At 48.7% G+C, this 25,545-nt stretch overlaps 8 protein-coding genes across 8 annotated transcripts; 4 read left to right on the top strand and 4 right to left on the bottom strand.

Moving 5' to 3' along the window:
- Positions 1 to 24: 24 nt before the first annotated feature.
- PPTG_17931 (hypothetical protein) lies at positions 25 to 2,196 on the top strand (the record flags this gene model as incomplete). Its single annotated transcript, XM_008915898.1, has 2 exons — positions 25 to 213; positions 268 to 2,196. The coding sequence occupies 2 exons, from the start codon at positions 25 to 27 to the stop codon at positions 2,194 to 2,196; spliced, it is 2,118 nt and encodes a 705-aa protein (XP_008914146.1).
- A 243-nt stretch (positions 2,197 to 2,439) lies between these two features.
- Positions 2,440 to 4,708, top strand: PPTG_17930 (hypothetical protein; the record flags this gene model as incomplete). Its single annotated transcript, XM_008915897.1, has 2 exons — positions 2,440 to 2,646; positions 2,711 to 4,708. 2 exons carry the CDS (start codon positions 2,440 to 2,442, stop codon positions 4,706 to 4,708), a joined length of 2,205 nt encoding a protein of 734 aa, XP_008914145.1.
- A 157-nt stretch (positions 4,709 to 4,865) lies between these two features.
- Positions 4,866 to 7,042, top strand: PPTG_17929 (hypothetical protein; the record flags this gene model as incomplete). The annotated part of the gene is made up of 2 exons (XM_008915896.1): positions 4,866 to 5,051; positions 5,117 to 7,042. The coding sequence occupies 2 exons, from the start codon at positions 4,866 to 4,868 to the stop codon at positions 7,007 to 7,009; spliced, it is 2,079 nt and encodes a 692-aa protein (XP_008914144.1). The 3' UTR covers positions 7,010 to 7,042.
- On the bottom strand, positions 6,697 to 9,485 carry PPTG_17928 (hypothetical protein). The gene has a single exon (XM_008915895.1). It carries the CDS (start codon positions 9,456 to 9,458, stop codon positions 7,053 to 7,055), a length of 2,406 nt encoding a protein of 801 aa, XP_008914143.1. The 5' UTR covers positions 9,459 to 9,485; the 3' UTR covers positions 6,697 to 7,052.
- Positions 9,486 to 10,983: 1,498 nt separating this feature from the next.
- On the top strand, positions 10,984 to 15,342 carry PPTG_17927 (hypothetical protein; the record flags this gene model as incomplete). Its single annotated transcript, XM_008915894.1, has 4 exons — positions 10,984 to 11,340; positions 11,632 to 12,192; positions 12,256 to 12,589; positions 12,668 to 15,342. 4 exons carry the CDS (start codon positions 10,984 to 10,986, stop codon positions 15,340 to 15,342), a joined length of 3,927 nt encoding a protein of 1,308 aa, XP_008914142.1.
- A 47-nt stretch (positions 15,343 to 15,389) lies between these two features.
- PPTG_17926 (3-deoxy-7-phosphoheptulonate synthase) lies at positions 15,390 to 17,063 on the bottom strand. The gene is made up of 4 exons (XM_008915893.1): positions 16,655 to 17,063; positions 16,478 to 16,589; positions 16,210 to 16,409; positions 15,390 to 16,150 (listed from the first exon to the last, which is right to left on the bottom strand). The coding sequence occupies exons 1-4, from the start codon at positions 17,015 to 17,017 to the stop codon at positions 15,500 to 15,502; spliced, it is 1,326 nt and encodes a 441-aa protein (XP_008914141.1). The 5' UTR covers positions 17,018 to 17,063; the 3' UTR covers positions 15,390 to 15,499.
- Positions 17,064 to 17,173: 110 nt separating this feature from the next.
- Positions 17,174 to 19,647, bottom strand: PPTG_17925 (hypothetical protein). Its single transcript, XM_008915892.1, has 2 exons — positions 18,402 to 19,647; positions 17,174 to 18,320 (listed from the first exon to the last, which is right to left on the bottom strand). The coding sequence occupies exons 1-2, from the start codon at positions 19,295 to 19,297 to the stop codon at positions 17,306 to 17,308; spliced, it is 1,911 nt and encodes a 636-aa protein (XP_008914140.1). The 5' UTR covers positions 19,298 to 19,647; the 3' UTR covers positions 17,174 to 17,305.
- Positions 19,648 to 20,425: 778 nt separating this feature from the next.
- Positions 20,426 to 22,951, bottom strand: PPTG_17924 (hypothetical protein; the record flags this gene model as incomplete). The annotated part of the gene is made up of 6 exons (XM_008915891.1): positions 20,426 to 21,102; positions 21,173 to 21,470; positions 21,530 to 21,619; positions 21,675 to 22,591; positions 22,668 to 22,757; positions 22,823 to 22,951. The coding sequence occupies 6 exons, from the start codon at positions 22,949 to 22,951 to the stop codon at positions 20,455 to 20,457; spliced, it is 2,172 nt and encodes a 723-aa protein (XP_008914139.1). The 3' UTR covers positions 20,426 to 20,454.
- Between the last annotated feature and the right edge of the window lie 2,594 nt (positions 22,952 to 25,545).

Here is a 25,545-nt window from a genome sequence, read left to right as displayed (position 1 = left end):
ACAATTATATAGCATTTGTACAAGATGAACCGCAATGTTGAGGAGCTGCCACCGATCGTAGAACAGCGATACGACTCCTCCCGCAACAAACCGCACAGTGATTCGGATCGACTCAAGGTCATGGAGGAACGAATGGATCAACTGCAAGTGGATATGCAGACTTCACATCGAATGCTTCGAGAGTTGAGCTCCTTGGTGCACCGTCAACTCCAGGTACTCTTTGATTTTCAATGTAAATGCAAACGTATTGTATGACCAATTGTGTAGCTCACGGTTTCGAGGAACAAGAACCGGAATTTGAGCGAGAACTGTTCGCCCATGGGCTTCAACATGTACACAAAAGGACCTCCACTGGGCACTTTAGGTGGACTCGAAGCTCTGAGACTCGTGCCTCCAGAGATGCCACAAGCAATTAACAGCGCAGTTGACGCATTCAATGCTGCCGCCGCAAAACCTACTCACTCTGTTACACCTACGACGTCAGTGGACAAGAAATCTGGAACTCTTAGTGCTGTACCAGAGACGTCGTTGCCTACCCAGAATGGCCCTGAAAGCGCTTTAGTTCCTTCAAACGGTGCGACCGATGAGTCTGGTCAACCACCAACTCCACTACAGCGACGTATCATGAAAATTGTACAACTGAGCAAAATGAAGGCTGAAACCTCAAACTCATCAGACGACGATGAAGTTTTCCGTCGTTTCTCGGTTAGCTCCATGAACTTGACTCGAAGCACCGGAACTGTCAGGAAACGGAAGAACAATATATTTGCTGAAAAACCGGCAGATGCGAGTGTGTCTCCCGAGGAAATCCTGAATGCTCGCAACCTTGAAGGTGAAGTACAGCCGTATACTTTACGACACAATTCACGGCATCGCCTCATCTGGGATACGCTCGTCATGGTGATAATTCTGCTCGATATTGTGTTCACGCCGTTATCTTTGGGTTTTAACTACGACTCCAACTTTCTCGACTTTTACAATATTTTGGAACCCGTGATTTTCACAATTGACTTTTTTGTGCGGATGTTCTCGTCCTATGTCAATGAGCATGGTGATCTCATATCTGGTCCAAGACGTACATCAATGAATTATCTGCTGAGTGGCTGGGCGATTCCGGATTTTCTCAGTTGGTTCCCGTTTGAGTATTGTGCCAACTTCAGTCATAGTGACGCTCTTGGGTTTACTAAGATAATTCGGTTAACCAAAGTGAGTCATTTGGCATATCGACTGCATTCTGCCAACAAAGTGGGTCTAGTTCGGTTTCTCATGTTGCTGGCTCTAGTTCTCACAATTGCGCACTTATTGACTTGCTACTGGAGTTACGTGGCTGTCGAGTGGAGATCTCATTTGGAAGATGGAACCTTTGTACCGAAAACAATGTTTGAAGAGTACAGTCTCTGCTGGTCTCTTGTAATCGGATGTGTCAATGCAAGTCCTCCTGTCATGTACTCAGCGACCGAGTTAATATCAGTGGCTTGTTTTATGCTGGTGGGTAATATACTACAAGCCAGTGTTTTCGGAGCTGTGGCTGCACTAATTTCGTCTTTGGATGAGAATGAGGCAGCTTTTAGTAAGAAGATCATTGCGACGTCGGAACGTTGTCGGTTCCTAGGTATTCCTGACGATCTTGCGAAGCGGATCCGTGGATATTACGAGAATCTGTGGCGGGAGACGAAGAGTATCAGTGGTGATGCCGACGCCTTTATTAACGAGTTGTCACCTGCTCTTATCTGTGAAGTCAAATTTCAACTTTACCGAGATATGATCAGACGAATTCCATTCTTGTCAGCCAAGACATTAGCCCCTGCTGTGATTGAAGTGCTAATTCTTCATCTACGCACGGTCATTTACATGCAAGATGACGTGTTGATTCGAAAAGGTGAATTTGGAGACTGGATGGGGTTTATCGGGTCCAAAGGTACTGTCGGAGTGCTGGATCCGAATTCGGAAACCTGCAAAATCCTTTGTATTCTTCGGAAAGGTGATTACTTTGGCGAGATGGCGTTACTGCAACACACGAAGCGATCTGCAACGACGGTAGCTCTTACGTGGGTGCAGATCCATGTACTCTGTCGACAAGATCTCGACTACGTCAAAGAGATGTATCCGACTCAAGCGGAGATTCTTGAAAGCGAGATTACCAAGTATAAGAAGATGACGTCGGGAACTGAGCGGTGGCAGCAAGAAAAGTTTTAATTTTTTCCTTTAGCTCGTGGGTCAAAATTGCTTGTAAAGCTAATTTAGCAACTAGAATGCTACTAGCCAAGACGTCACTTTTATTGACATAAATTCCTATTCTTACCACATGAGCGTCCATTTTGGAACTCCTGCGTTGGTTTCGCGTTTGCGTGTTGTTCAGCTGTAGTTGTATTCAGCTCTCCTCCCAGTCCTCTTGTTCATCGTTTCAATAGCACTATCGTTATCTATTCATCCGATATCATGGACCACGACAACGACCCTGCACTACGTTTGTTCGATGACCAAGATGGAAGACATGACTCAGCTGCATCATTTGTACCGAAACAAAACGGTGGTTCACATAAACCTGTAAACTTGGAGCAGAGACTTGAGGAAATGCAAGCTGAAATTCGAGCTACTCATAAAATGATGAAAGACTTGAGCGCGTTCGTGCATCGACAACTCCAGGTGCGTTGTTGTGGCTTCACAAGCGCTCTGTATTCGGCTAAGTGTAAGGTGTTTTTCTTTCTAGACATCAACTCATTCGAAACACCGTAGCAGAAGTCTAAGTGAAAGCGTCTCTCCTTCAAACTTCCCAGTACTAGGCAAAGGTCCGTCACTTCGATCTCTGCCAGCGAACGGAATTGCTCCCATGAGCTTGTTACCGTCCGATCCCCCTGGTACAGTTGACACTTCGTCAAGTTTTCGCACGGAGACGAGGGCAGGGACACAAACGGACCCTCAAATTAGTCGAGTTGATACTCTACAGCCAGACCCAGAATCGGTTCTTGGTAATCCGCCAGTACCACCTCCTGCATCGAAGAAAAAAAGTATCGGTCTTGCTGTCTTGAAACCGGAATTCACAGCACTCCGGAAGTCCCTGATCCGAGCACAAGACAGTCGGAAAAGTAAACCTGATGCTTCGAAAGAGGCAACTACAGCCACGGCATCCAATGCGATTGTCCCTATCTCTACGATCCAGCCACAAAGAAATCTTAATGACGAGTCTTTGGTACTTGTAAACAAGGATACGGACGCGAAAGTCGTCACGCGGCGCTTCTCAATTACTTCAACTTTGGTCACCCAGGTCCACACTAAAAACCGGCTAAAAAGTATGTTTGCTAAAGGACAACGCATGGATGCCACAGTCTCACCTGAGGACATTCTGTCAGCTCGAAATCTCGAAGGAGAACTGGGTCGATTCACACTATATCACGACTCTCCGTATCGTTATGCTTGGGACTTATTGATCATGGCTATGATCCTCCTCGATGTTATCTTAACACCCCTATCGCTTGGCTTTAACTTCACGCCGCCCTTTATGAATGGTTTGAATATTTGTGGAACGATTCTTTTCGTGATCGACTTTATTGTCCACATTTTTTCCTCCTACACTGATGAACGCGGTGATCTCATCTCGGGACCCAAGCGAACGGCAGCGAATTATTTACTAAGTGGTTGGGCGATTCCCGACTTCCTTAGCTGGTTCCCGTTCGAGCTCTTTGCGTCATCTAGTAAAGGTCGAGTTCTCAGCTTTACGAAAATCTTTCGACTTGCCAAAGTGAGCCAGTTAGCTCGAAAATTTAACTCTGCGAAGAAGGCGGGGATCCTGAGATTTATCTTGTTACTGTGCATCGTTCTGACTGTAATTCATCTATTGGCTTGCTACTGGAGCTGGGTGGCTCAAGGCTGGCGTGCACACCTAGAAGAGAACACGTTTGTACCCCGATCTTTGTTCGACGAGTACACATTATGCTGGTCTCTGGTTGTCGGGTGCTTAAACGCAAGTCCACCTCCAATGTTCACCGCTATTGAACAGATCTCCGTCGCTTGTTTCATGCTGACCGGCAACATTCTTCAAGCCAGCGTCTTCGGTTCCGTTGCGGTGCTCATTTCATCGTTTGACGAAGATGAAACAGCGTACAACAAGAAGCTTATCTCGACGTCAGAACGCTGTCGGTTCTTGGGTATTTCGGACGAATTGACCAAGCGAATTCGCGGATACTATGAGAATTTATGGCGAGAAACGAAGAGTGTCAACAGTGACGCAGATTCCTTTATCAACGAGCTTTCCCCTGCTCTAATCTGCGAAGTCAAATTTCAGTTATATCGCGATATGCTCAAGCAGATCCCTTTTCTTTCTGCTAAGACTCTGGCTCCAGCAGTGATCGAGATGCTGATTTTGCACTTACGGACGGTCATTTACATGCAAGACGACGTGTTGATTCGCAAAGGGGAATTTGGTGACTGGATGGGCTTTATTGGCTCCAAAGGTTCTGTTGGTGTGCTTGATCCGAGCAGCGACACTCGCAAGATTATTCGAATCCTGCGCAAAGGAGATTATTTCGGCGAGATGGCGCTACTGCAAAGGGCTAAACGATCCACGACGGCTGTTGCGTTGACGTGGGTGCAAATCCACGTATTGTGTCGTAATGATCTTGATAGTGTGAAGGAACAGTATCCGACCCAGACGGAGATCCTCGAACGGGAGATCAACAAGTACATGCAGTCTAAGGTTCGCTATAAGTAGATCCATTACCAATTATAGTGAAATAGAACAGAATACATTTACAAGTTAGGATGGTGATAAACTGATAGTACTTGCACGCTATTTTCGCTTTTACTGTCATCCGTTGCGTTCGTAACTTGCTGTGCTCTGGGTGCGTTGCTGTCGCCATCCTAGCAGCATGATGGAGGCCGTGGATCTCGATGAGTTTGATGACCAGCACAACGATGTTACTCCGAAACACAAGTGTATTAGTCCGGAAGAATTCAGGCGACTGGAAGAACGCCTTGATGAAGTGCAAACCGACATCCTTGCAACCAATAAAATGTTGCGTGAGTTGAGCACTTTAGTGCACCGACAACACCAGGTTGGTCAGATTATTTTGCCCTTCTGTTTATTTCTCTTACATTTTCGTTTGTGCTAAATACATAGACGGCAGAGGTGAAGACACAGACTCGGCGTCTTAGTGACAGCCTTTCAACGTTGGCACTGGGGAAACCGATTGATAATTCAGTAGCAAACGATGTATTAAAGTCCAGAGATCCAGCGTATCTTCAAGATGACACAGCTACGATTCCATCCGATGCAGTACCAAATCGTACCTTTTCACAAGCTGCTACTCCTCATCACCTAGTGAAGAAGTTAAGTATGCCTATTGCTATTCCAGATCCGACATTATCTTCCGAGTGGCTCACTAAAGTCGAGATGCGTCCTGCCTCACCACAAGAGAAATCTCGACTAACACCCAAAATTTCGCTACCATTCCAAGTCCGAAGCAAAATTATACCCTTTACCAAAGCACGCAAGCTTGCCAAGCTGGCATCAGTTGACCGTGATATGATTAGTCGGCGCTTTTCCGTCAGATCCATTAATCTGGCCAGGTCTCAGAGTGTTGCTATCTCGGAGTCGCGGAGTAGTCACGACGGTCACAATCACGACATCACTCCGGAAGAAATCACGTCTGCGCGTAACCTTGAAGGAGAAATGAGCCGATTCACGCTCCACCACGACTCAGCATACCGCACCGCTTGGGATGTGTTGGTCATTGTGATGATTTTACTTGACCTCGTGTTTACCCCGTTGTCTCTCGGCTTTAACTACGAGTCTAAATTTCTGGATTGCTACAGTACCTTGGAGTCTATGGTTTACTTTGTGGACTTCTTTGTGCGGATGTTTTCTTCATTTACCGATGAACACGGCAATCTCATTTCCGGACCCAAGCAAACGGTGAGGAATTACTTGAGTAGTGGCTGGGCTTTACCGGATTTACTGAGTTGGCTCCCGTTCGAGTCGTTTATGAGAACAAGTCACAGCAATGTTGTCGGGTTTCTAAAGATCTTTCGATTAGCTAAAGTGAGTCATCTAGCACGTAAACTCCACTCGGCTAAGAAAGCGGGTATCGTCCGGTTTGTTCTGCTTCTAGGGCTTGTGTTGACTATTTCACATTTACTCACATGTTACTGGAGTTGGGTCGCTGTTGACTGGCGAGCACACTTGGAAGAAGGGAGTTTTGTTCCAAAAACTTTGTTTGAGGAATACAGTCTGTGCTGGTCGCTAGTAATTGGCTGCGTGAATGCCAGTCCTCCTATAATGTACTCTCCAGCCGAGTTGGTATCAGTGGCGTGTTTCATGCTAGTCGGTAATATACTACAGGCCAGTGTTTTCGGTGCTGTGGCAGCGCTAATAGCCTCGATCGACGAGGATGAGGCAGCGTATAGTAAGAAAATCATCTCGACTTCTGAACGTTGTCGCTTCCTCGGGATATCGGAGGAGCTGTCCGACCGTATTCGAGGATACTATGAGAATCTCTGGCGGGAAACAAAGAGTGTTAGTGCGGACGCCGATGCCTTTATTAACGAATTGTCCCCAGCTCTAATATGTGAAGTAAAATTTCAGCTTTATCGAGATATGCTCAAGAAAATCCCCTTCTTGTCCTCGAGAACGTTGGCTCCAGCTGTGATCGAAGCTCTCATTCTACACTTGCGCACTGTTATTTACATGCAAGACGACGTATTGATTAGGAAAGACGAGTTCGGGGACTGGATGGGGTTTATTGGGTCTAAGGGATCAGTTGGGGTACTAGATCCCAACTCGGCGATTATCAAGATTATTCACATCCTTCACAAGGGGGATTACTTTGGAGAGATGGCATTGTTACAAAACACGAGGCGGGCAGCAACGGCGATAGCACTGACGTGGGTCCAGATTCACGTATTGTGTCGACAAGATCTTGACTATGTCAAGGAACTGTACCCGACCCAGGGTGAGATTCTCCAAAGCGAGATAGCCAAGTACAAGCAATGGAGTGCTCAAAACTCCAAGTAGGCAATTTAACTGCTCTTAGGAATCAAATGTGACCTCTCTCCGTTTAAAGTTCGAGGTTGTAGACACGCACTGAGCTGTCAGCGCTTGCTGCTGCAAGCACGTGTTCTCTCTCGTTTGTGGTAGGACGCCAAGCCAAACGCAAGACTGCAGCGGACGGCGATAACTCCCTCGGAACTTCGCCCACTGGAGTGCAAATTGCAGCATTTTCCTCTCTACTTTTCGAGACAGAAAGGAATCGGATCGCTCCAGTCTCCAGTCCAACAGCAAGTAGATCTGCAGTCTCTGTCATGCTGCACGGAGCAAACGTTACAGCTGTGACAGCAGCGTCAAAAGTGACGGGCTCACACGCATGAGCCCACTTCCCTCCAACTTGATGCCAGATCGATATGGACTGGTCTCGAGACCCGAGAGCAAACATTCTTGAGTCCAGAGACCACGAGCAGCTCCAAATAATCCGTTTGTGCGCTTTCACGCGCTCTACAAGCGTAAACTTCTGTCCGGGACTTTGTCGCTCGTACAGACAAAACTGCCTGTCCCTAGATACCGACAGCAAGAACTGGTCATTCGGAGAGAACGCCAACTGCACGACAGAGCTCTTGTGCCCCTCAAGTGGAGGCTGTGCTTCGCTCCAATCCGTTGTATTCCAAAGGCGGACTGCAGCGAACTTCTCTTCCCGTGACTTACACGCAGATGCTATCAAGTCACCAGCATGAGACGACGCCACACTAAGCAGCTCATTGCCGTGACCATAAAGCTTGCGTTGCTCAGGCCACAGCGTCTTACGCGCTAGTCTGTCACCCACTGGTAACGAGACCCTATCACTTAGTTTAGCGTAGCCGTCGCCACTTTCTAGACCAACAGCGGACGTTTCTGATGCTTCCGTTTGTGCGGACTTATTCGTCAGACTCAGTTCTGGAAGGTATGCATGCTGCACTGCCCGGTCTTGCCCAGCACTGTCTTGTGTTGCCACGCTGTCGTTGTTGGCCTTCTGCAGTCGTCGAGCCAGCTCCTTCACCTCATCGGGAGCCTCGAATACGCGCAGAATCTTTTCGTCGGCACCGCTGACGAATAAATCGTTTGTTGGACGTTCTCCTTGCACGAAACACGCGCAGTTGATGTCGTATCCGTGCACTTGAGCTCTCGAGATCTCGTACCATTCTTGTATACCTTTAGACTCGCTTTCCACTGGTGCCAGAACACGTGTGGTCTGGTCCAGCGACACAGACGCCAAGCAATTTCCACTTGGTGACCATGAAAGATCCGTGACCTCGGCACAATGGCCATTAACAGAGATCGCAGGTAAGAATAATTTCGACGGCGCTGGTTGCTGCTCCCACCGCTCCAGTTGTCCACCAAAGCCGAGCGAAATCAAGTTCAAACGTCCATCGCGTGCTGGTAACACACCTGCAGACAATAGACCGTTCCCTCCTAATTCGCCGACCCGAAGCGATGGTGACCATGACCCACTGGTATCAGCAGGTTTGGTCCACACAATGAGCGTGTTATCCATAGAGGAAGAAAGTAATGAGGATCCATTCTCCATCCAGTGTACAGATGTGACCCAATCTTCATGACCAAGTAGCAAAGCGTCAAAACTCACAGTATACGTCAAGTGGCATCCATGTGCTAAAAACCCATCCTTCACCTCTCCAGACGTTGCACCAGCATCTCTAGGGCTTGTAGTGATTCTCCACAGTCGAATCCGTTGATCCTGTGACGCAGATGCTAGAGTCACAACATCTCCAGTGTCAGTCTTTTGATGATCAAAAGCGAGACTGCGGATCCAGCCCTTATGTCCCTCTAACTCCAACAACTTAGTCACAGTATCCGTCACTTCGAACAGATGCACCTTCCCGTCCACTCCGCCTGCTGCTAAGAGCACCTGGTCTCCTACTACCGTCATATCCACCGTTTCCATGATACACTTCCGTCCAAGCTCCAGTCGACTCAAAAGCGTCACATTTCCTTCGCTTCTCTCTTCAAACACCGCCAATGTTCCATCTGAAAACGCAGCGACATGCATTCTTCGTTCTTTGGTCTCTGCAATGGCCACCGCAGCCACCGGGAGCGTTTGTTCTGCACCCTGCAGCTTCTGGAGTTTCCAATGTCCTTCGGATCCCTTTGTCCACACAAATACGCGGCCTTCTGAGTCACCCGCAATTACCTGGACATGGCCAGATTGATGGCTATACTGCAGTCGGATACTAGTGAGCCTCGTGGCGTCGGTTGTCGCTTCTCGGTGCTTCAAAGTCTCCACGACCTTTAGTGGATCCGAATGATTGTCACTCTCGACACTGCTTTTCAGCAGACACACCACGTTCCTGGCGGCAAATGCAGCGCAGCAACTTCCGCATGCAGGTGGTGAAGGTGCACTGCTCACTGCCACCGACAGCGAATTCGTAGCGGCGTTGCAACCCGCCGCCACATGCGCCAACGTTGCCTGCACCATCGGTACAATAATAGTAAATAAGGTGTATCAAGTGGGGGACTATTTTTCCGGGGTCACAAATCTTAGTTTCACTATGCTTCTTTTTTAAAATCCCATACATCGACGCGGGTCCTGCTTCGGTTTGTGACGGTGTGGGTCAGTTTATGACGGTATTTGTAGTCCCATTTGTGTTAGCATTTGTGTGACACAAATTGTGTTGTGCTTTTTAAGTTTCTTGTCTTTTTTATTATTTTCAAGTACTTTATTAAGTTTTAAAGAAAAAGACTAAAGCACTTAAAAAAAAATTGAATTAGTTTCCCTTGACTTATTTCTAGTTTTTTTTTTTTTTTGCGTTTTATGTGGACGAGCATTAAGAAATGCATTTGAACACAATCGCCCCGAACGGGCCCGCTGGATCCGATCTTCGTTTCAAAGTGAAGCCTTCACGTGCTTCTTGTTTGTGCCGATCGGTTCTTCTCGTGTGGGACCGAGTCAAAATATCTAGGGCCGGAGAGTACTCTACAAAACGAACTCATGAACTTGAACAATATTGCCAGAATGCCCCGCTTCGTCGTGTATTCGCAGTATGTGCACTAACTCCATGTGCAGCGCTACTGCTTGGAATTTTAACGGAATGCGTTCCATTACAAGATCCAAGTGCCGGCTGGAATGCTAACATCGGTGCATGGATTCGTTTCTGGGTTTTCATCTGCTCTGCAGCGTTTGGGTTTCTGTTTCAAATCCGAGGTGTGGCGCCAGAATTATCGTATCGCAAAATTCTTCTCATTACGATGGGAACTGGATGCGGGACAATAATGGTTTTGATAGTGTTGGCTGCTCTGTGGGCATTCCCACTACCGTTTGGTATCGTTCTCATTTCCATCCCATTTCAAGTATTTTTCGTAACCTTTGTGTTGATTTCAATCGGAGGAGTCGTTCATGCGGCTCTCAAGCAGAAAATTTACCTCATTCTCGCGCAGTCAGCGCTGGTATTTGTCTACGTGCCGTTCAGTGTCGTCTTCACAAAATGCACACGTCAGCAACAGTTTGGGTTACTTTTGTTTTTACCAGTGATGAAACTCTTTTTCAAGCATTTGATCGCTCGTTTAGCCTCCGAAGACTCCGAAACGATCCCTGTCGTCGTTGTGTTTACTGTTGATCTGTTCAATGGATTATATATATCGATCTGTCTTCAGTCTTCCCGTTCCTGGTGGACTTCCTCGTTGATGATCGTATTGAACGTTTGCCAAACATTGATCGCTTTATGGGAGATCGCGCGGCATGCTAAAGCACTCGAAGTTTGACAGAAAGCGCCAGATTTGAATCACTCAGTCACGTAATTGGAGGTAATAATACCCTCGAAACAAATAGGCTTCGTTCTGTGAGCCTTTTCCGAACCACTATCTTCAAAAACCAAATTGTTCCCTCCGAGCTCAACTTCCCTACTAAATTGCCGGTGGATTTGGCAACGCCTGCACCAACCCCACGAAGTTCCGGGTCGAAGCTTGCTAGAACAGCATCCGCACTGGATCGTAGTTCTCGAAAAATGCTCTTTCGCTTGGAGTATTTAGTTTTGATCGAGTATATCGAGAGTGTCATCCCCACAGTATACGTCATTTACTTAACCATCGTCTACGCTCTACCAAGTGCAAAGTATTACCCTCACACACGGAATTTGACGCCGGAGGAACTTCGAACAAATGTCGGGAGTATTATGATGTATGCCTCAGCAGAGATGCTGTCTCTGGTATGGCTTCATGTGGTATTAAAACGCAGATTCGGTTTCTCGCTTCTGTATCAGCTTGCATTTGTTCTGGAAACTAGAGTGGAATTGGTGCAAGGTCGTCTTTTCGTGTGGATAATGCCTTTGTTACAGATCACTCTGGTGCATTTCGGTATGAATGTGAGTCAATTTTCATTGACAAAACCTTTGCTAACCAGGATGCTCTTGATGTATCAGGTCTAGACTTTAGCTTTCAGTTCAAGTGGCTGCAAACAAATATGTCAACGTAATAGATATTGAACGAAATTGCATATGGAATACTCAAGAAAATTGGATTGCGGTGTAACATTGGCATTCACTCATTTTGAACCGACTGTAACAATTATGGTTGATTTCTTGAGTCGAGTGACGTTTGAAAAATATCCTTCACTGAAGCGACACGAATCTTTTTAGAGTCGTAGATTTCTCCAGATGGGGAGCTACTACATGGAGGACTCAAGCTTCTATAGCGGCCACGACGAGTACACGGGGATTTTTGGTCCACTTCGGGCTACTTCATCATCTGCATTTCGATCTCGAGGACGATTGCCACCCCATCGCCGCGGATTCTCGAATTCACGACATCCTGAGAGTTTCTCAAAGCTCCGCGAAGGTCGGAGATCGACAACACGAGAATTCAACGACCGCGCCAAATTTCTAGCAAAACGCAAAGTGAAAAGGTCTTTCGGGCATCTGGATGGGGATAGTGATGGCGCCGAAGACTTGGATAATAAGGAGAACGAGCCGACAAGTCCGACCCACGGACTGCAGCGGCAGGTTTGGCTGCCTACACGTAACTTTGCGTTCCGACAGCGAGCTGGGAAACTGGATACCCGCGCTATTGCACGGCTGGATCTGGAGAAAATTGCAGCTACTACAGATATTGAAACCATCCAGAGACATCTGGAAAATCTAGCCTTTTCAGATGTGACGCTGGATGACGTTCAGCATTATTCAGATGCTTATTTTCTGAAGCTGTTCCAGATTGCACAGGTATGGTTTGTCATTAGTCGGGTGAGCTTACTTCATTGACTAACTACAGCTTTGTTTGAATAGCTTACGTTGGAGTATCTTATGCACGTTCAAGATTCGCTTGTGGATCATTCAGAGGGACTAGAGAAGCAGTGTGAACAACTGGTGACAGAATGTCAACAACTCGAGACCGAGAACGGACAGCACGAAGCAGAGATTGCCAGCTTAAAACGCGAAATCCGACAAAAGCAGCGCACAATGGCTACGTTGGAGTTGATGCTACTCAATGCATCAGCTTCTAATCGTATTAACAGCTCTGCGAAGGAAAACGCGGCTCGAGAGGCTAACGCTCTGGTTGATGAACTCATAACTAATCAAGCAGAGTCCGCAGCGACAGAAGAGGGATCAATTGCAAATGGTAAGTTGAGATACGTACATATCTTTCGAAGATATGGAGATTCTAATCTGTACGTTCTTATTTGGTTAATTATTACAGCGGTGTCCTGTGTTTTATGTGGGAAGCGGTTTGTGTCTGCAGAGTATTTACTGCGCCATCAGCAGAAACGACATCAAGACACAAAGAAGAAGAAAAAGAAGAAGAGCTCGTCTAGCTCAAGCAGCGATAGTGATTCCAAGAAGAAAAAGAAAAAGAAGAAACCTGAAAAACCAGCTCCCTTACCGAAGGAGATCCTCGATGCGCTAGAAGAGAAGAACCAATTAGCAAAACAACTCATGGCTTTACAAGATCAAGTTCGTGTTGATCAAGAGACAAGAGATAGACAGCGACAACAACTCGAGAACCAACAACAGCAAATGAGTTCAAAGATCGAACAGTACATGGAAAAACTACAAACTACTCTTGTTGACATCGAGAAGAAGCAGGAAGATACAAAGCAAGATTTGCGGCAGTACACGCAGGAAGCTATCACTCGGCTTCAAGTAGAAATTGCGAATGCAGAGCTTATTCGAATTCAGGCGCTGAAACCCTCCCGAGCTGGAAAGCTCGAGAATGACGACGAGGAGGCAACTAAATCTGATGCGAAATGGTCGGAGAAGGTGGAGAAGCTTATGGATACATTTTTGCGAGCTCAAGCCCAGAAGCAGCAAGAGATTGACGCCTTAGAACAAGAGAGCAGCAAATTGTGGACGAAGTACAACAAACTTAAGAAAAAACAACACCGTCCAGAACCAACGATGAGGCTGACAGATTTAACAGCATTAGATGCTGAGCGATTCGGTGTTGATCGAGGCGAAGTGGTGGAGCCACAACAGCCTGCTGTTAATAAATCGGTCGCGCGGCTGGAAGATAAAGTTATTCAAACTGACGAAGAAGATGAAGGTAAACGGGAACCCAAAGTTGAGACGATCAGTGAAGCGATTCAAACTGAAGCGGAGCCCAAAGTCGCCCCAGCCGCTGCTGTTGTTGTGCCACCTGTCAGAATTGAAGCTATTAAGTCGATTGTCTCGCCACCTCCCGTTGTACATCCACTTGCCACTGCTAAGGAAAAGGCCCCTGTTATTCCTTTCGTCCACGAGGAGAACAAATCGAAGGCGGTTGATCCACGAGCGAAATTCCAACAAGCAGCGCATGTCATTGGGAAAATGGCGCTTGGGTTTTTGACCCGTCGAGCACTTGCGAAGACATCCAATTGGCGAATCATGATAGAAATCTCTTCATTGGAGGCTGCGCTTACAGCTCCGGAACTGGAATACGCTCACCATCACTACGACAATCGAATACATGTGCAGGTGGAGGAAGCAATGACAGCCAACGATTTACGCGTTGTGATCGCTAAAACTCTGTCTGGAAAAGATGAATTCGAAGCTGAAGATGAAGGTACTGCAGAAATCACCGCTACTATGACGTACCACCGCGTGCTGCTTCACCACAAACAGACTGGCGTCGAGTTATCTGGTGACATGCTGATTCACGAGCTCAGGAACAACATTGAAGTTGAAATTATTCCTTACCACGAAGTAGTAGCCGAGCAAGTTGGAGAAGTGATTGAAACTCATGCAGTTGTTTCAAACCGTATCGAAGATATCAGGCGTGCGTCAATGGAATTATCTGTGACTGACTTGCCAACACTACAGGACGAAAACAATTTACGAGATAGAAACACCAATCTCGCTCGTCTTGTGCGACTGCAGGCCCTCGTTCGTGGGTTTCTTGCCAAGAAGAATGTGGAGTTTATTAAAATCGACCGACTCGTTGATGCACGACTGGTAAGAATGCGGAACACAACGTCTACTGATGAAAAGCCTCTCGAGCCTTCTTGGATGAGTCTCGATCCGGTGTTAGCTGCTGAATACGATAAAATACAACGAAGGTTGGAGCAAATGCTACGAGCTAAATTGCACCGAGAAGACGCTAGCGAAGATGATCTACGATTTCTCCCACAAGAAGAGTATGATAAGCATAGTGCTGATCTAGAATCAGAGCATAAAACTCTTCCAACTGATGTACAGCGTCGGATTCAACTAGTAACTGAGAGACTGCCACCAATGGCAACAGGTGAATATCGTCGAAGACAAGCAGAAACTAAACAAGGCTCGAAACACCGAACTACGGGTGCTGCTAAAATACACAGAGCTGTGCAGATTGAGGTCGTGCGAAAGCGACTCAAGCGGCTTGTTGCGGATAATAGTTCTCGAAAAACAAAACTTGTCGAGAAAACTATCACGGAAGAGACCAGCATTCCAGAATTGTCGGTGACAGCGAAGTCGCTGCTGTCCTCGTGGCTTTCGCCAAGTCGAGAGAGTGGGCAAACGACTACCAAGTCTATAGGCAGCTTCGACCCGAACGAAATTGATCAGCTTGCCAACGCGTACGAGGAAGGGAACTCGCCTGTCGCGGTTCAGAGAACCGAAGAGAAAGAGCAGGAGTCACCAGCAGTTGAGATGAAGGAGGACAAGAAGGAAGAGGAGAAATCGCAGCCCCCGCTACAATTGACACCCAGAATGGGGCCGGATGACGTGGAAATAGCAAGTGAACGGAAACCTTACCGTCGCCCGGGTACGCCGAATTTTGAAGTCAAAACTGTTGCAGATCGTGGTCGCTCGCCCAGGCCAGACCAAGAAATTCACGTGATTTCTCCCTTCTCCAAGACGCCGTTGATATCACGACGCGCTGCAGCGAGAAGAGGAACAGGCTTTGATAACGCAAGATAGCACCTAGCATTTGCAACAACAAAAAACTTAACATAAATAAATGAAAATATTTACCAAGTTGAAGGTGAAAATGAGCGTGTTCTTAACTTTTGATAAAGTGGAGAACTGAACTAACTCAGAGTGAAGGTCACTAGCGACCTTGCCTCCGCTACGCCTCTTACTGGTGGTTCTTCGCCCGGCGCTCACGCACAGCAGCAGCCAGGTCGCGCAGCACCTCGACGGTGGTCTCCCAGCCCATGCAGGCGTCCGTCACACTCTTGCCGTACACGAGCGGCTTGCCAGGGGTCAGAGGCTGGTTTCCTTCTTCAATGTTGGACTCGAGCATCACTCCAACAATGCGGTCGTCACCGGCGCGCAGCTGGTCGGCGATGTTGGCCGCCACCTTGACCTGGTTCTTGTGCTTCTTCTGCGAGTTGCCGTGCGAGCAGTCAATCATGACGTTGTCCACCAGGTTCGACTTGAGCATGCGCGCAGACGCGTCGTCCACGTGCTCCTTCTCGAAGTTGGGGCCCGACTTGCCGCCACGGAGGATCAGGTGGCACGTGTCGTTGCCCGACGTGTTGACAATAGCGGCCAGACCCTGCGAACTGACGCTCAGGAAGCAGTGCGAGTGCTTGGCAGCAACAACGGCGTCCACAGCGAGCTGCAGGTCGCCACCCGTGCCGTTCTTGAAGCCAATAGGCATGGACAGACCCGAGCAGAGCTCACGGTGCAGCTGGCATTCGGTGGTACGGGCGCCAATAGCACCCCAGCTGACCAGATCCGAGATGAACTGCGGCGACATGGTGTCCAGGAACTCGCAACCGGCCTGACAACATATAACTGTTAGTTAAAGCTCCTGTTATGGTTAAATTCGTTGCTACTCACCGGCAGGCCGAGCTCGTTGATGGCAGCCAGTAGCTCACGAGCCACGCGCAGACCCTTGTTGATGTTGAACGATCCATCGAGGTCCGGGTCGTTGATCAGACCCTTCCAGCCGACGGTAGTACGGGGTTTCTCGAAGTATACGCGCATGACAATGAGCAGGTCCTTGTTCAGCTCCTTCTTGAGCTCCAGCAGACGCTTGGCTACACATGACGCACCACCGGAACGTCAGCATCCCACTATCATCTATCAGATAGCTACAGTAACTCACCGTAGTCCATGGCGGCGTCCGTGTCGTGGATGGAGCAGGGGCCCACCACCACCACAAGACGGTCATCCAGACGACGTAGGATGTTGGCCAGACCTTGACGACCGCGGTTAATCTGTAGCAATAGACACAGAATCAGCCACAAGGACATTTACAGCACGTGTGACAACTCTAACTTACGGTCTGCACGATCTTGTTGGTGAGCGGGATCTCCTCGAGCAGAATGGCCGGAGGGATGAGCGGTCGAATGCCTGAAATACGCACGTCCATGATAGCCTTCTTGTCCGTGATCTTGACATCCTCACTGGCAGTGCCACTGGGGATGCGCAGGCGGTGGCGGCGCTCCTGGTCCTGCGTGGCGTACTCGTGGTGCTTGTCGCGCTTCTGGGATGAGGAGCTCTCCGTCTCCTGCTGCGGCATCTGGCGGCCCAGCATGAAACCCACAAGTCCCACGCTGCCCGCCGTGATGAGCGTCATAGTGGCGGCCAAAAGGCCCAGGCCCAGCGTCACAGAGGTGGACAGGTGGCCGTCGTGTCCGGTCATTGCTGCTTGGTGTCAACGGCTCCGAAATGCGAATGCTCAGTTTTTTTTGGATCTAGTGACTGGCTCAGCGTGGCTTTTGCGCCAATCGGTTATTCCGCCATACAAACTTCAAGTTAACTCCAGATGGGCGCTAGGAGATTTTTCTCTTGGTCGAAAGGTCCGAGTAAAAACCATGGTTTTAGCATCTCAAACTTGTGTTTACCTTTTAAAGAAGTATTCCTGTTTGGATGCCTGCAATACCTCAACTGTGACTGCATTTCGTTATGGTAAAAGTATTGTTTGCTGTTGCTAGGTGATCACTTCGAACCTCTCGTCCTCACTCATGACACTGGACGACTCACTCACACGCACGCCGCCCTGTTCGGGCCCATTGTTTTCCATATACACGCGACCGGTACTCACGAAGCCAATGACGTTGAGTAGATCCGCCTGCTCGGCGATAGATTTGTCCAGATCTTTAAACGCCGACAGATCCGACGAACGCGGGGCGCTGCTGGTGTCGCTCATCATACACGAGTTACGTTTGGTAACCTCCAGAGCCTCCTGCGCTCGCTGTGAGATCTCCCGTAACCTGGTGGCCATGTCGTTGTCACGAGCTTCTTGTGACCCGCGACGATCCGACGCGTATTTGTAGCTACTGTAGCTACTGAAGCTGCTGCAGCTCTCTCGACTGGGTTCCTGTGGGTCGTACTCGTCTGTCTCCAACGGAACACCATACTCGCGATTGTCGAAGCCATCATAGGACTCCATCGGATCCGTTTCCAGTCGAGAACGCCGCTTCTCGCGCTGCGTACGGATAGACAGCGGACTGATAGGCACCTCACCGGCACTGGACATGTGGATAGTTGTTCCTACATACAGCGGAGTACGGTCCGGTCGTTTACTCTTGCTATTTGCGGGACCTTCGCTTAAGTTATGTGCGAGCTTTGGTAACGAGCTGGTGCTTGTGCTGCTGCTCTGATTGGACGTTTTGCCAGCGTTTGAAGGACGATGACCTTCGTCCAGCGCAACCGGATGCGGGTTGCTGTCGAACAAAAGGAACGACGGGTTTGTACGCGCATTTCCTGCTTCTGTCTGGTTGTTCATATCGCGACGTGCTGAAGTCACACACGTTCTGCAGAACAGCACGCATTCTGGACGACTGGACGCCGATGTCGGCACGTCGAAGCTTTCGCTGTTGAAAGCTTTAGCTCGACTTGATACTTCGCAATCCTTGCACATGTTCTCGCCGCATGCGCTGCATTGAGAGCGTGGTCGAACAAGAGAGAATTTCTTGTTGCAAACGTTGCAATACTTGCGCTCACTATTGGCAAAAAAAAAAAAAGAAACGCGCGATGTTAGTATTTTACAATGCCAGTAAAGTACCAGTAAAATATTCACGCACCTGGCAATCATGCGTTGGAACTTGTGGCCTTCCACTTGCTGGGCCATGTACTTGGCCTCCTCGACCTTGTTCAGATTGGAAACCACAGACGTGAAAGTCTCGTGAATGAAATTTACGAGTTTACTGGACGAGTGGCCACTCAGCCCCATTGATCCCTGCCACAGCACGTTGGTGGAGTGAGAGTCTGCGTTCTCCTTAAATAACAGCACGGCCGACATTTTGCCACGCAAGAGGCCCAGCGAGTTTTCCAATGACGCGCACTCCTTGAGATCGACGGATTGGATAACCAAGTAGCCGATCTTGGCCTTATTGCTGTCCACTGTTGTGCCCATACTCCTGAGGTAGCAGAGATCTCGGCTCTTAGCAAATAGTCCAGGTGACCGACTTGCCAGCCAGTTGAGACCGAGATAATGATGCGGCTTGTTATCCGTCTTGGTCTCCAGCGCGTTGAGTACGACGGCGTCCAGCGCGTTCTCAATGAGGAACGTTGAGTTACTGCGGAAGTCCGTAGTGTTGTCCGAATAAAGAGCGTTAAGGCAGTGTTCGATCGACATTTGCACCTTACCCATGCACCGGAACTCGAGTTGTCGGTGGCCGCTGCGGTCACGGGCGTCGCGTCGTCGGCAGTACGTACGGATGCCCGTGTCTCGGAAGTGGCGCTGCGAATTGGAGAGCTTCCAGCCGTTGGTGCCGTCCTCGTAGCTCATGGCCCACTTGGCCTTCTGGATGGCTTCCGAGGACAATTGCTCGGCCTGTGCCTTGAGGAACGATTGCTGTTCGGGCGAGCATGACACCGTGGGGAAGAAATCGGTGGCCAACGGGAAACGCGAATGATTGTTGGACGACACCCGCTCCAGCATCGACGGCCGCACATTGTGGTCGCGCGAGTTGTCCATTTTTGGAGGAATGGCCTCGCCTGCAACGGAGACCTGCTCGACGTGTTGACCAATGCACAATGGCAGGTGGCTGGCCGACTGTTGTTTGGTCGCACATTGTCTGAACTCTGTAACCCTGGACCGTGTACACACGCTCAATGAAAATGGAACCGTTTACAGGGGCAGTCCAGATGGCAATTTGAGCCATTTCAAGCGCGTCGAGTCTTGAGGTGGGTAGCATGCTGTTGCTCATCGATTTATACATCAAGGAGTTCACAACTTACATGTTAATAGCTAATTGTTATGCCTATGAGGTTATGCTGGACACGAATTCCGAGAGAACAAGCTCTCAAAGCCAAAGTGAAGGCAGGAGAATTTGAGAACTGTGTGTCCATTTCAGCTTCTTTGTGTAGCTGTGATAAACGCAACACGCGGCGAGAAACATGCAACAAATGCATGGAGCGTTTGGGATTTTCTACGGACATGTGGAGGGAAATCCGACGTCGATGAGGCGCTGGTTGTCCGTGTTACTGCGTCTCGGTAAAGCAGAAGGGGGCAATAGGCATCTGCCACTCCGAAAAGCAAGTGGTTTTGCAGCCAAGTGACGGCTGTGACGAAACCACAATAGCCTGCCCGCGAGCTGCGGTACCATTCGCTTCGACGTGAGGAAATGCGTTCTACGATCCAAATGTATGGGCGTGGAGCGGCGGTCTCCACATCGCTCCGATATCTTCAGATAATGGAGCCCGATGGGAGGAAGGGGGCGGACGATGAGGCCGGCGAGAGGATACTGAGGTCGGTGGCTGAGAGGTAAGCACCCATCGCGATTTCGCTTGCACTGCAAGTTGCAGCGCTGCAGGCTTGAAGAACTGCGCGCCGATACATGTACCAAGCCTGCTTGCAAGACGAGATGTTGTGCCATTGCGCCGTGGAGAAACGAGCCGTCCCGCTTTCGCGTGGTCGTGTAGTATCAAGCAGAGGAATCCTTCGCTGCAAGCGAGCCGCTCCTTGATACGACAGCAATAGAAATTGCCTACGGTGAGGTTATCGTCCCTATCAATGGCGTGCGTCCAAGGCTTAGCGACACAAAGAGAGAGTAGTTAAAGGGCATTTCGATGCTCGACCTGTTCATGTTGAAGTCGAAGGTGTCGAGGCTAGGAAGTAAATGTATTGTCGGTTTATGCGGACGCAGATCGGACCTGGTCCATCGGAAGCATGGCTAGTCCTTCAGGCGCTTGGCGGCCAAATTGTAGTGAGAGCACAGTGTCCTTGGCACTTAATGCCATCTCTGGAATGTGATGCTCGGGTAAGAAAGCGCCACGCTTGGCGGCCGCGATCTGCTTGTCCACTTCAATAAAGAACGAGAACGGGGTAAGGCCCAAGTGAGTCTCCCCACAGTGTCGTGGTCCACCAGCCGACGCGGGCGCAGATCTGCTGCCACCTCTACCCTCATCAGCAACCCACATTTCAGCAAGACGATGCAGCGTAGCAGCCTTCACGTGCTTATACACAATAGCCTGGGTCATCTCAGCCAGACCTGGGGGCAGCAGAGTTGTCTTTGTACTTGACTCCGTCACCAGGCTGCAGTGAGGACAGGCCATCAAAGGCGGCTCCCGGGTGCTACGTTCCACTGAAGCTGCAAGCTCTTGACTGACCCGACGACCTTGTGCACGACGACAAGCTTGGCACAATGTCTTCGAGAATGGGACGCCGCAACCAGCAGTAGATACCACCACGCATACAAGCGCCTTTCGTCCAGCTTTCCTCTTCATTCGCTCTTTGGGACCGATAAATCGGTCAATAGCACGTACTTCGCTGTCGCTGAGCTGTTGAAAAGCAGCAACAAGTTAGCGTAGAATTGGGAAATGAACGAGTTGTCCATGGTTGCATTCTTACCGAGTCACTGAGCATGACAAGCTCGTAAGTAGGACCGCTGTTGCCTAAAGCACCTGAGGTTGACTGGCGAGTAAAGTTGGACACAGCCTGCTCTCCGCTGCTTGCAAGGTCCCACTGGAAACCCTCACGACGCAAAACACTTTCTACCGCTAGTTGCTGCTTTGCACTTTTCTCCACTAGCAAAACACGCGGCAAGTGGTCCATTTGGTCCGACAAGCTTGCATTTTTTGTGGTTGGAGTCACACGAACTGCTAGCCCACCGAGACTTGAAACGTTTACAAGCCGTGAGTCGTAAAACCTGTTCGCAACACTAGTAAGTTTTCAATTGAAATGTAAGATCAAACAAAGTTTTCGTACATGAGGAACGTAGGCACAGCGTGAATTCGATAGCGATCAACCAGTGCTGGAGATTCAACGAGATCGCATTTAACTAGGCGACACTTGTGTCTGGTAAATGTCAGTGTTAGTCCAGGTAAAGACTCTTTTCGATCCAAACACGTACTCTGCTGCCGTCGCAGGATTCTGCTTTCGCTTTGAAAGAATCATCTGGATCTGCTCAAGTTTTGCTTCCGCGGCACGCGACTGACGATCATCAGAACGTAGGCAAGCCACCACTACCAATTCATCATTGGAGCACTGTTCGCGAAGATATAAATCGAGTTTCGAACCGTGAATTGAGATCAAGCGCTCGCCTGCTGACTTTGTGCCACCTCCAGCAACTTGCAACTCTTGAGAGTAGCGCCCACTTGCATTTGTTAAATATCCCGTTCGCGGAAGTCCTGGGTTTTCCTGAGCGATCATCTTGTGAATCTCCACTGATCCGCGCCATTTCCCACTGGACTCGTTCTTGAGACGCTTTAGTGATTCAGAGGCGTCGTTAGTTTGCACTACTGATCCGAACAGTGTTGGTGTTTGGCCAACCTCGTAACCGGTAGCAGGCAAGATCGGAATTTCGCGGAGACTCTGTAGATATGCCATCTCCCTCCAGTTCCCATCTGGTGCTGGTGTGACGCGACATCCTTCATAGCCGTCAAACTTGGTTTCCAGTGTTGAAACAATTTGCTTGATTTCAGCATGCGCAACATCTGTGCTGCTTGGCTTTGACTTGCTTCTTTTCTCGAGCGACTCGAGTTCTATTCGTTTTTGCCGCTGCTGCAAAGTTGGCTTTTCTTGATCAATCAGTAGTTTTCCACGATGGGGTCCTTCTGTCACGCGACGGGCGTGGTCCAAGTACGAGTCCGTCCGGCGTCGACATTCACCACAAGCGAAATCCACTAGAATTCCGGGACATGGAGCGAACTTTATAGAGATCGAGCTGCGGTCTCGAAATGTGAACACCAGGCTGGCATTCAAGTTGATAACTACAGATTCTGACGGCGGTGATCCAGCTCTCTGTGCCTTGGGATCCCAGCGCCAGCTCTGATTCAAATAGCATATAGTTGGCGTTGGTCTTGCGTGAGAGTGATATAAATTGCATGATTCAAAGTGGTGGCACCTTGAGGATAACATCCTTGCCGTCCAAGATAATACCGCACTCTTTGGTTAGAATCATTTTCTTTCCACCGAGTTTTCCAGCAGATCCCACCTTTGGCAACGAAAGAAGAACCTTTAGAAAGTATAGCAACGTCGTGGGTATTCGACAGTACTCACAGCGTGCTCATCGAGAGTTGCCAACAATGTGCGCTTCTTGTTGTCTTCATAGAACTGAAAACTGCGCTGGTAGTCGTTGATCTTGTTCGCACAAGCGGCTACTCGCCCTGATGCATAACTTTTATTCATGCATCGCAAAAAACAAGAAAAAAAAACTTATTAGTTATGTGAGCAGGTTTGATAGGTACTCATTACACACTAGCAAAAACCACAGCCAAGATCATCCAGTTGAACTGCCACCTCTCCAGTCGGATAGTTCAGAGCTATCGCTAAGCTCGAAGTTCCCATCACCTTGCCCGGTCTTACTCAATTACTATTGAGACGAACGGTGTGATAACTATTGAGATCAAACGACAAACATAGAACACGTCGTTACACGATAGCGTCTGCCACTCGGGCAGGATCATGCATGTAGGCAAATATAATTAGGGTATTTGTCAACACATGCCTATTTCTGAAAGATAGGAATAGGCATTAAGGAGGTACTTTACTAACAATAGTGTATCTATAGCCCTAACCATTATCACCTCACTTAAAACCTTGTTGCCAGCTCAGGAGGCACAGTGGTTCGAGTAAAGGCCCTCTCCAGTAAGAAATCAATAAGTCGCGTGTCGTAGAAGGCTTTTTTCACGTTAGGGAAGAAGTTATTGTCAACACTATGTCACGGTATACAGCTAGATGTCCATCCTAGCCGACTCCATGGAGAAGGTCTGTTCGCTTCGCTCAGCGCACTACGTCCTACCAACAAGGTCATTCGCAGACGTCAGGGTGGTCAAAAACTATTTTTCGACTAAGTCTGATATAAAAATAAAAGTATTTAAAAACATTTTTATTTTTTACGAGGGAAAAGAATATTTTTATCGCAAAAATTGTCAATTCAGATACCTGCGAGCTACTGTCCAAAGCCTATTAGAGGTCTGTCTCAGCACAACTTCAACCACAATGCGATTCCTCCTGCACTGGTAACCTGTTGACGACCATTTCGAGCGTTTACAGCAAGTAAACTACGATGGGGGGATACCCCGATCCGGTTCGAAAGCAGTTCCAGAAACTGGATCAGCCGAGCAACAACCATGGACAGTTTTTCATCATTGTCTTCATTGCCTAGAAGCTCAAAAAGAAGCAGAAAATCAAGAACACTACCCCTTTTGCCGCTTAAAAGGTCTGTTGAAGTAAGGTTGCTCTCTCCAGGCACCTTGAAGATTGCTCACACATGCCAGAGGCGCGAATGGCTCGTGCTGCTTTGGGGACGGCTCTACAACTACGGCAAAGCGCTCGAGCACCACATTCAGCGGACCTTGGTAGCCCAGCTACTATTTATCGTACAGTCGACATCGACACAATGCTGAGACGGTTGCTGGAGTTCAGGTTGATAATCGTCTGCCAGACTCTTTTGTCGAACGACCATCGACCTTACGCTTTATCGAGAGTATTAGTCGTGAGGCCGTAGATCACCTTCCAGCCAAAAAGACGATGGGCGACCCAATGCTAACCAATTAACCAGTTGAGATCACCGCGGAGGAAGACGAGGATGTACAAGACAAACAGAGCGGTACTGGTGGACGAGTTACTGTTCTTAATGACGTCTGGCAAAACATCTCAAAAAAGCGTCTTTAGCTTGCTCTGTTTAGGACAATTACTACCATTGTACTCTTTCCAACTGACTCCAGTCACGATGGGCTTACGCTGGCTAAGCAGTTGGAAACGATAATGGTTGATGCAGAGAACAAGGGTTGAAAGATCGGTGCAGTGGTCACAGTGACGCTGGCCAGTGCAGTTGTGCTCGTCAGATTCTCGCTCTGCGCTGGCCCAACGTGGTGTTTCTGGAGTGTTTTGCTCATGATATAAACAATCTCGTCGAAAGCATACTGTGTTCTTCAACATTTCACGTAGCCACTCCTACATTGGAGTTTGTTTATGGGTGATCCGTTTTGTGCTAGCAAGTACTTCTCTGGTCCAACCTAAAATGGCCCATGAGGTTTTTCGGTCTTCCACACAAAAAAGTGACAGAGAGGTAAAATATCTAGGTATTGGGATTCTGTTTGGCGCCTAAAACACAGGTTTGAGACGCATAACTTTTGGCGCACTTTCATCGCCACCAGTGGATCGAAGCGCGTTGGCACGTCTGCGTCAGCTCATTTCGTTTTTTTACGCCTGCCGCTTTATTCTCGACCAGTCCTCCCCCGTCTCCACATCCCGCGTAGTCCGCAGAATCGGGACATCTCACCGCAGCAGAAGGTGACCGTCGCGCTGTAACTTGCGCAATGGTCAGTCAGCGACCGCCTTCCGTGCGGGGCAGTTGCGGCTGCTGCTCTCGGCTTCGGTCTGCATTGCTACGCTATAAACAAAGTGTGGCGGTTGCGCTACATCTTTGCCAAACTGCTGCAAGGTCATCAGCAGCGCCCACCGCCACCCCTACACCTCATAGACGACGAAGTCGTGGAGCGTTGACGCCGGTTTTCGTCAGTTGAGCCAATGACAATCGACCACCTAATTTTTTGCATTCTGTACCGCATTTTTTTCACCTAATTCCTCATCGTACACCGATTGGCTGATTTTTCTGTCTCCACCTTTACAAAACGCCAAGTAACAGGAAGTAAAACCTCGTTTCGTTTCGTTCAATTTTGAGGTCTTAGGCTTTTCTGTAGCACTTCCTACTGCGTGTGTATGTCACTAATCTGCTGAAAACCACCGAGGGAAAAATTGATTAAACTACGACAATA

The sequence above is a fragment of the Phytophthora parasitica genome, assembly GCF_000247585.1.
Source record: "Phytophthora parasitica INRA-310 unplaced genomic scaffold supercont2.77, whole genome shotgun sequence".
In the NCBI taxonomy this organism is placed as follows: domain Eukaryota; phylum Oomycota; class Peronosporomycetes; order Peronosporales; family Peronosporaceae; genus Phytophthora; species Phytophthora nicotianae.
The sequence above is the reverse complement of the archived record's forward strand: the minus strand, read 5'-3'. Positions and strand labels throughout refer to the sequence as shown.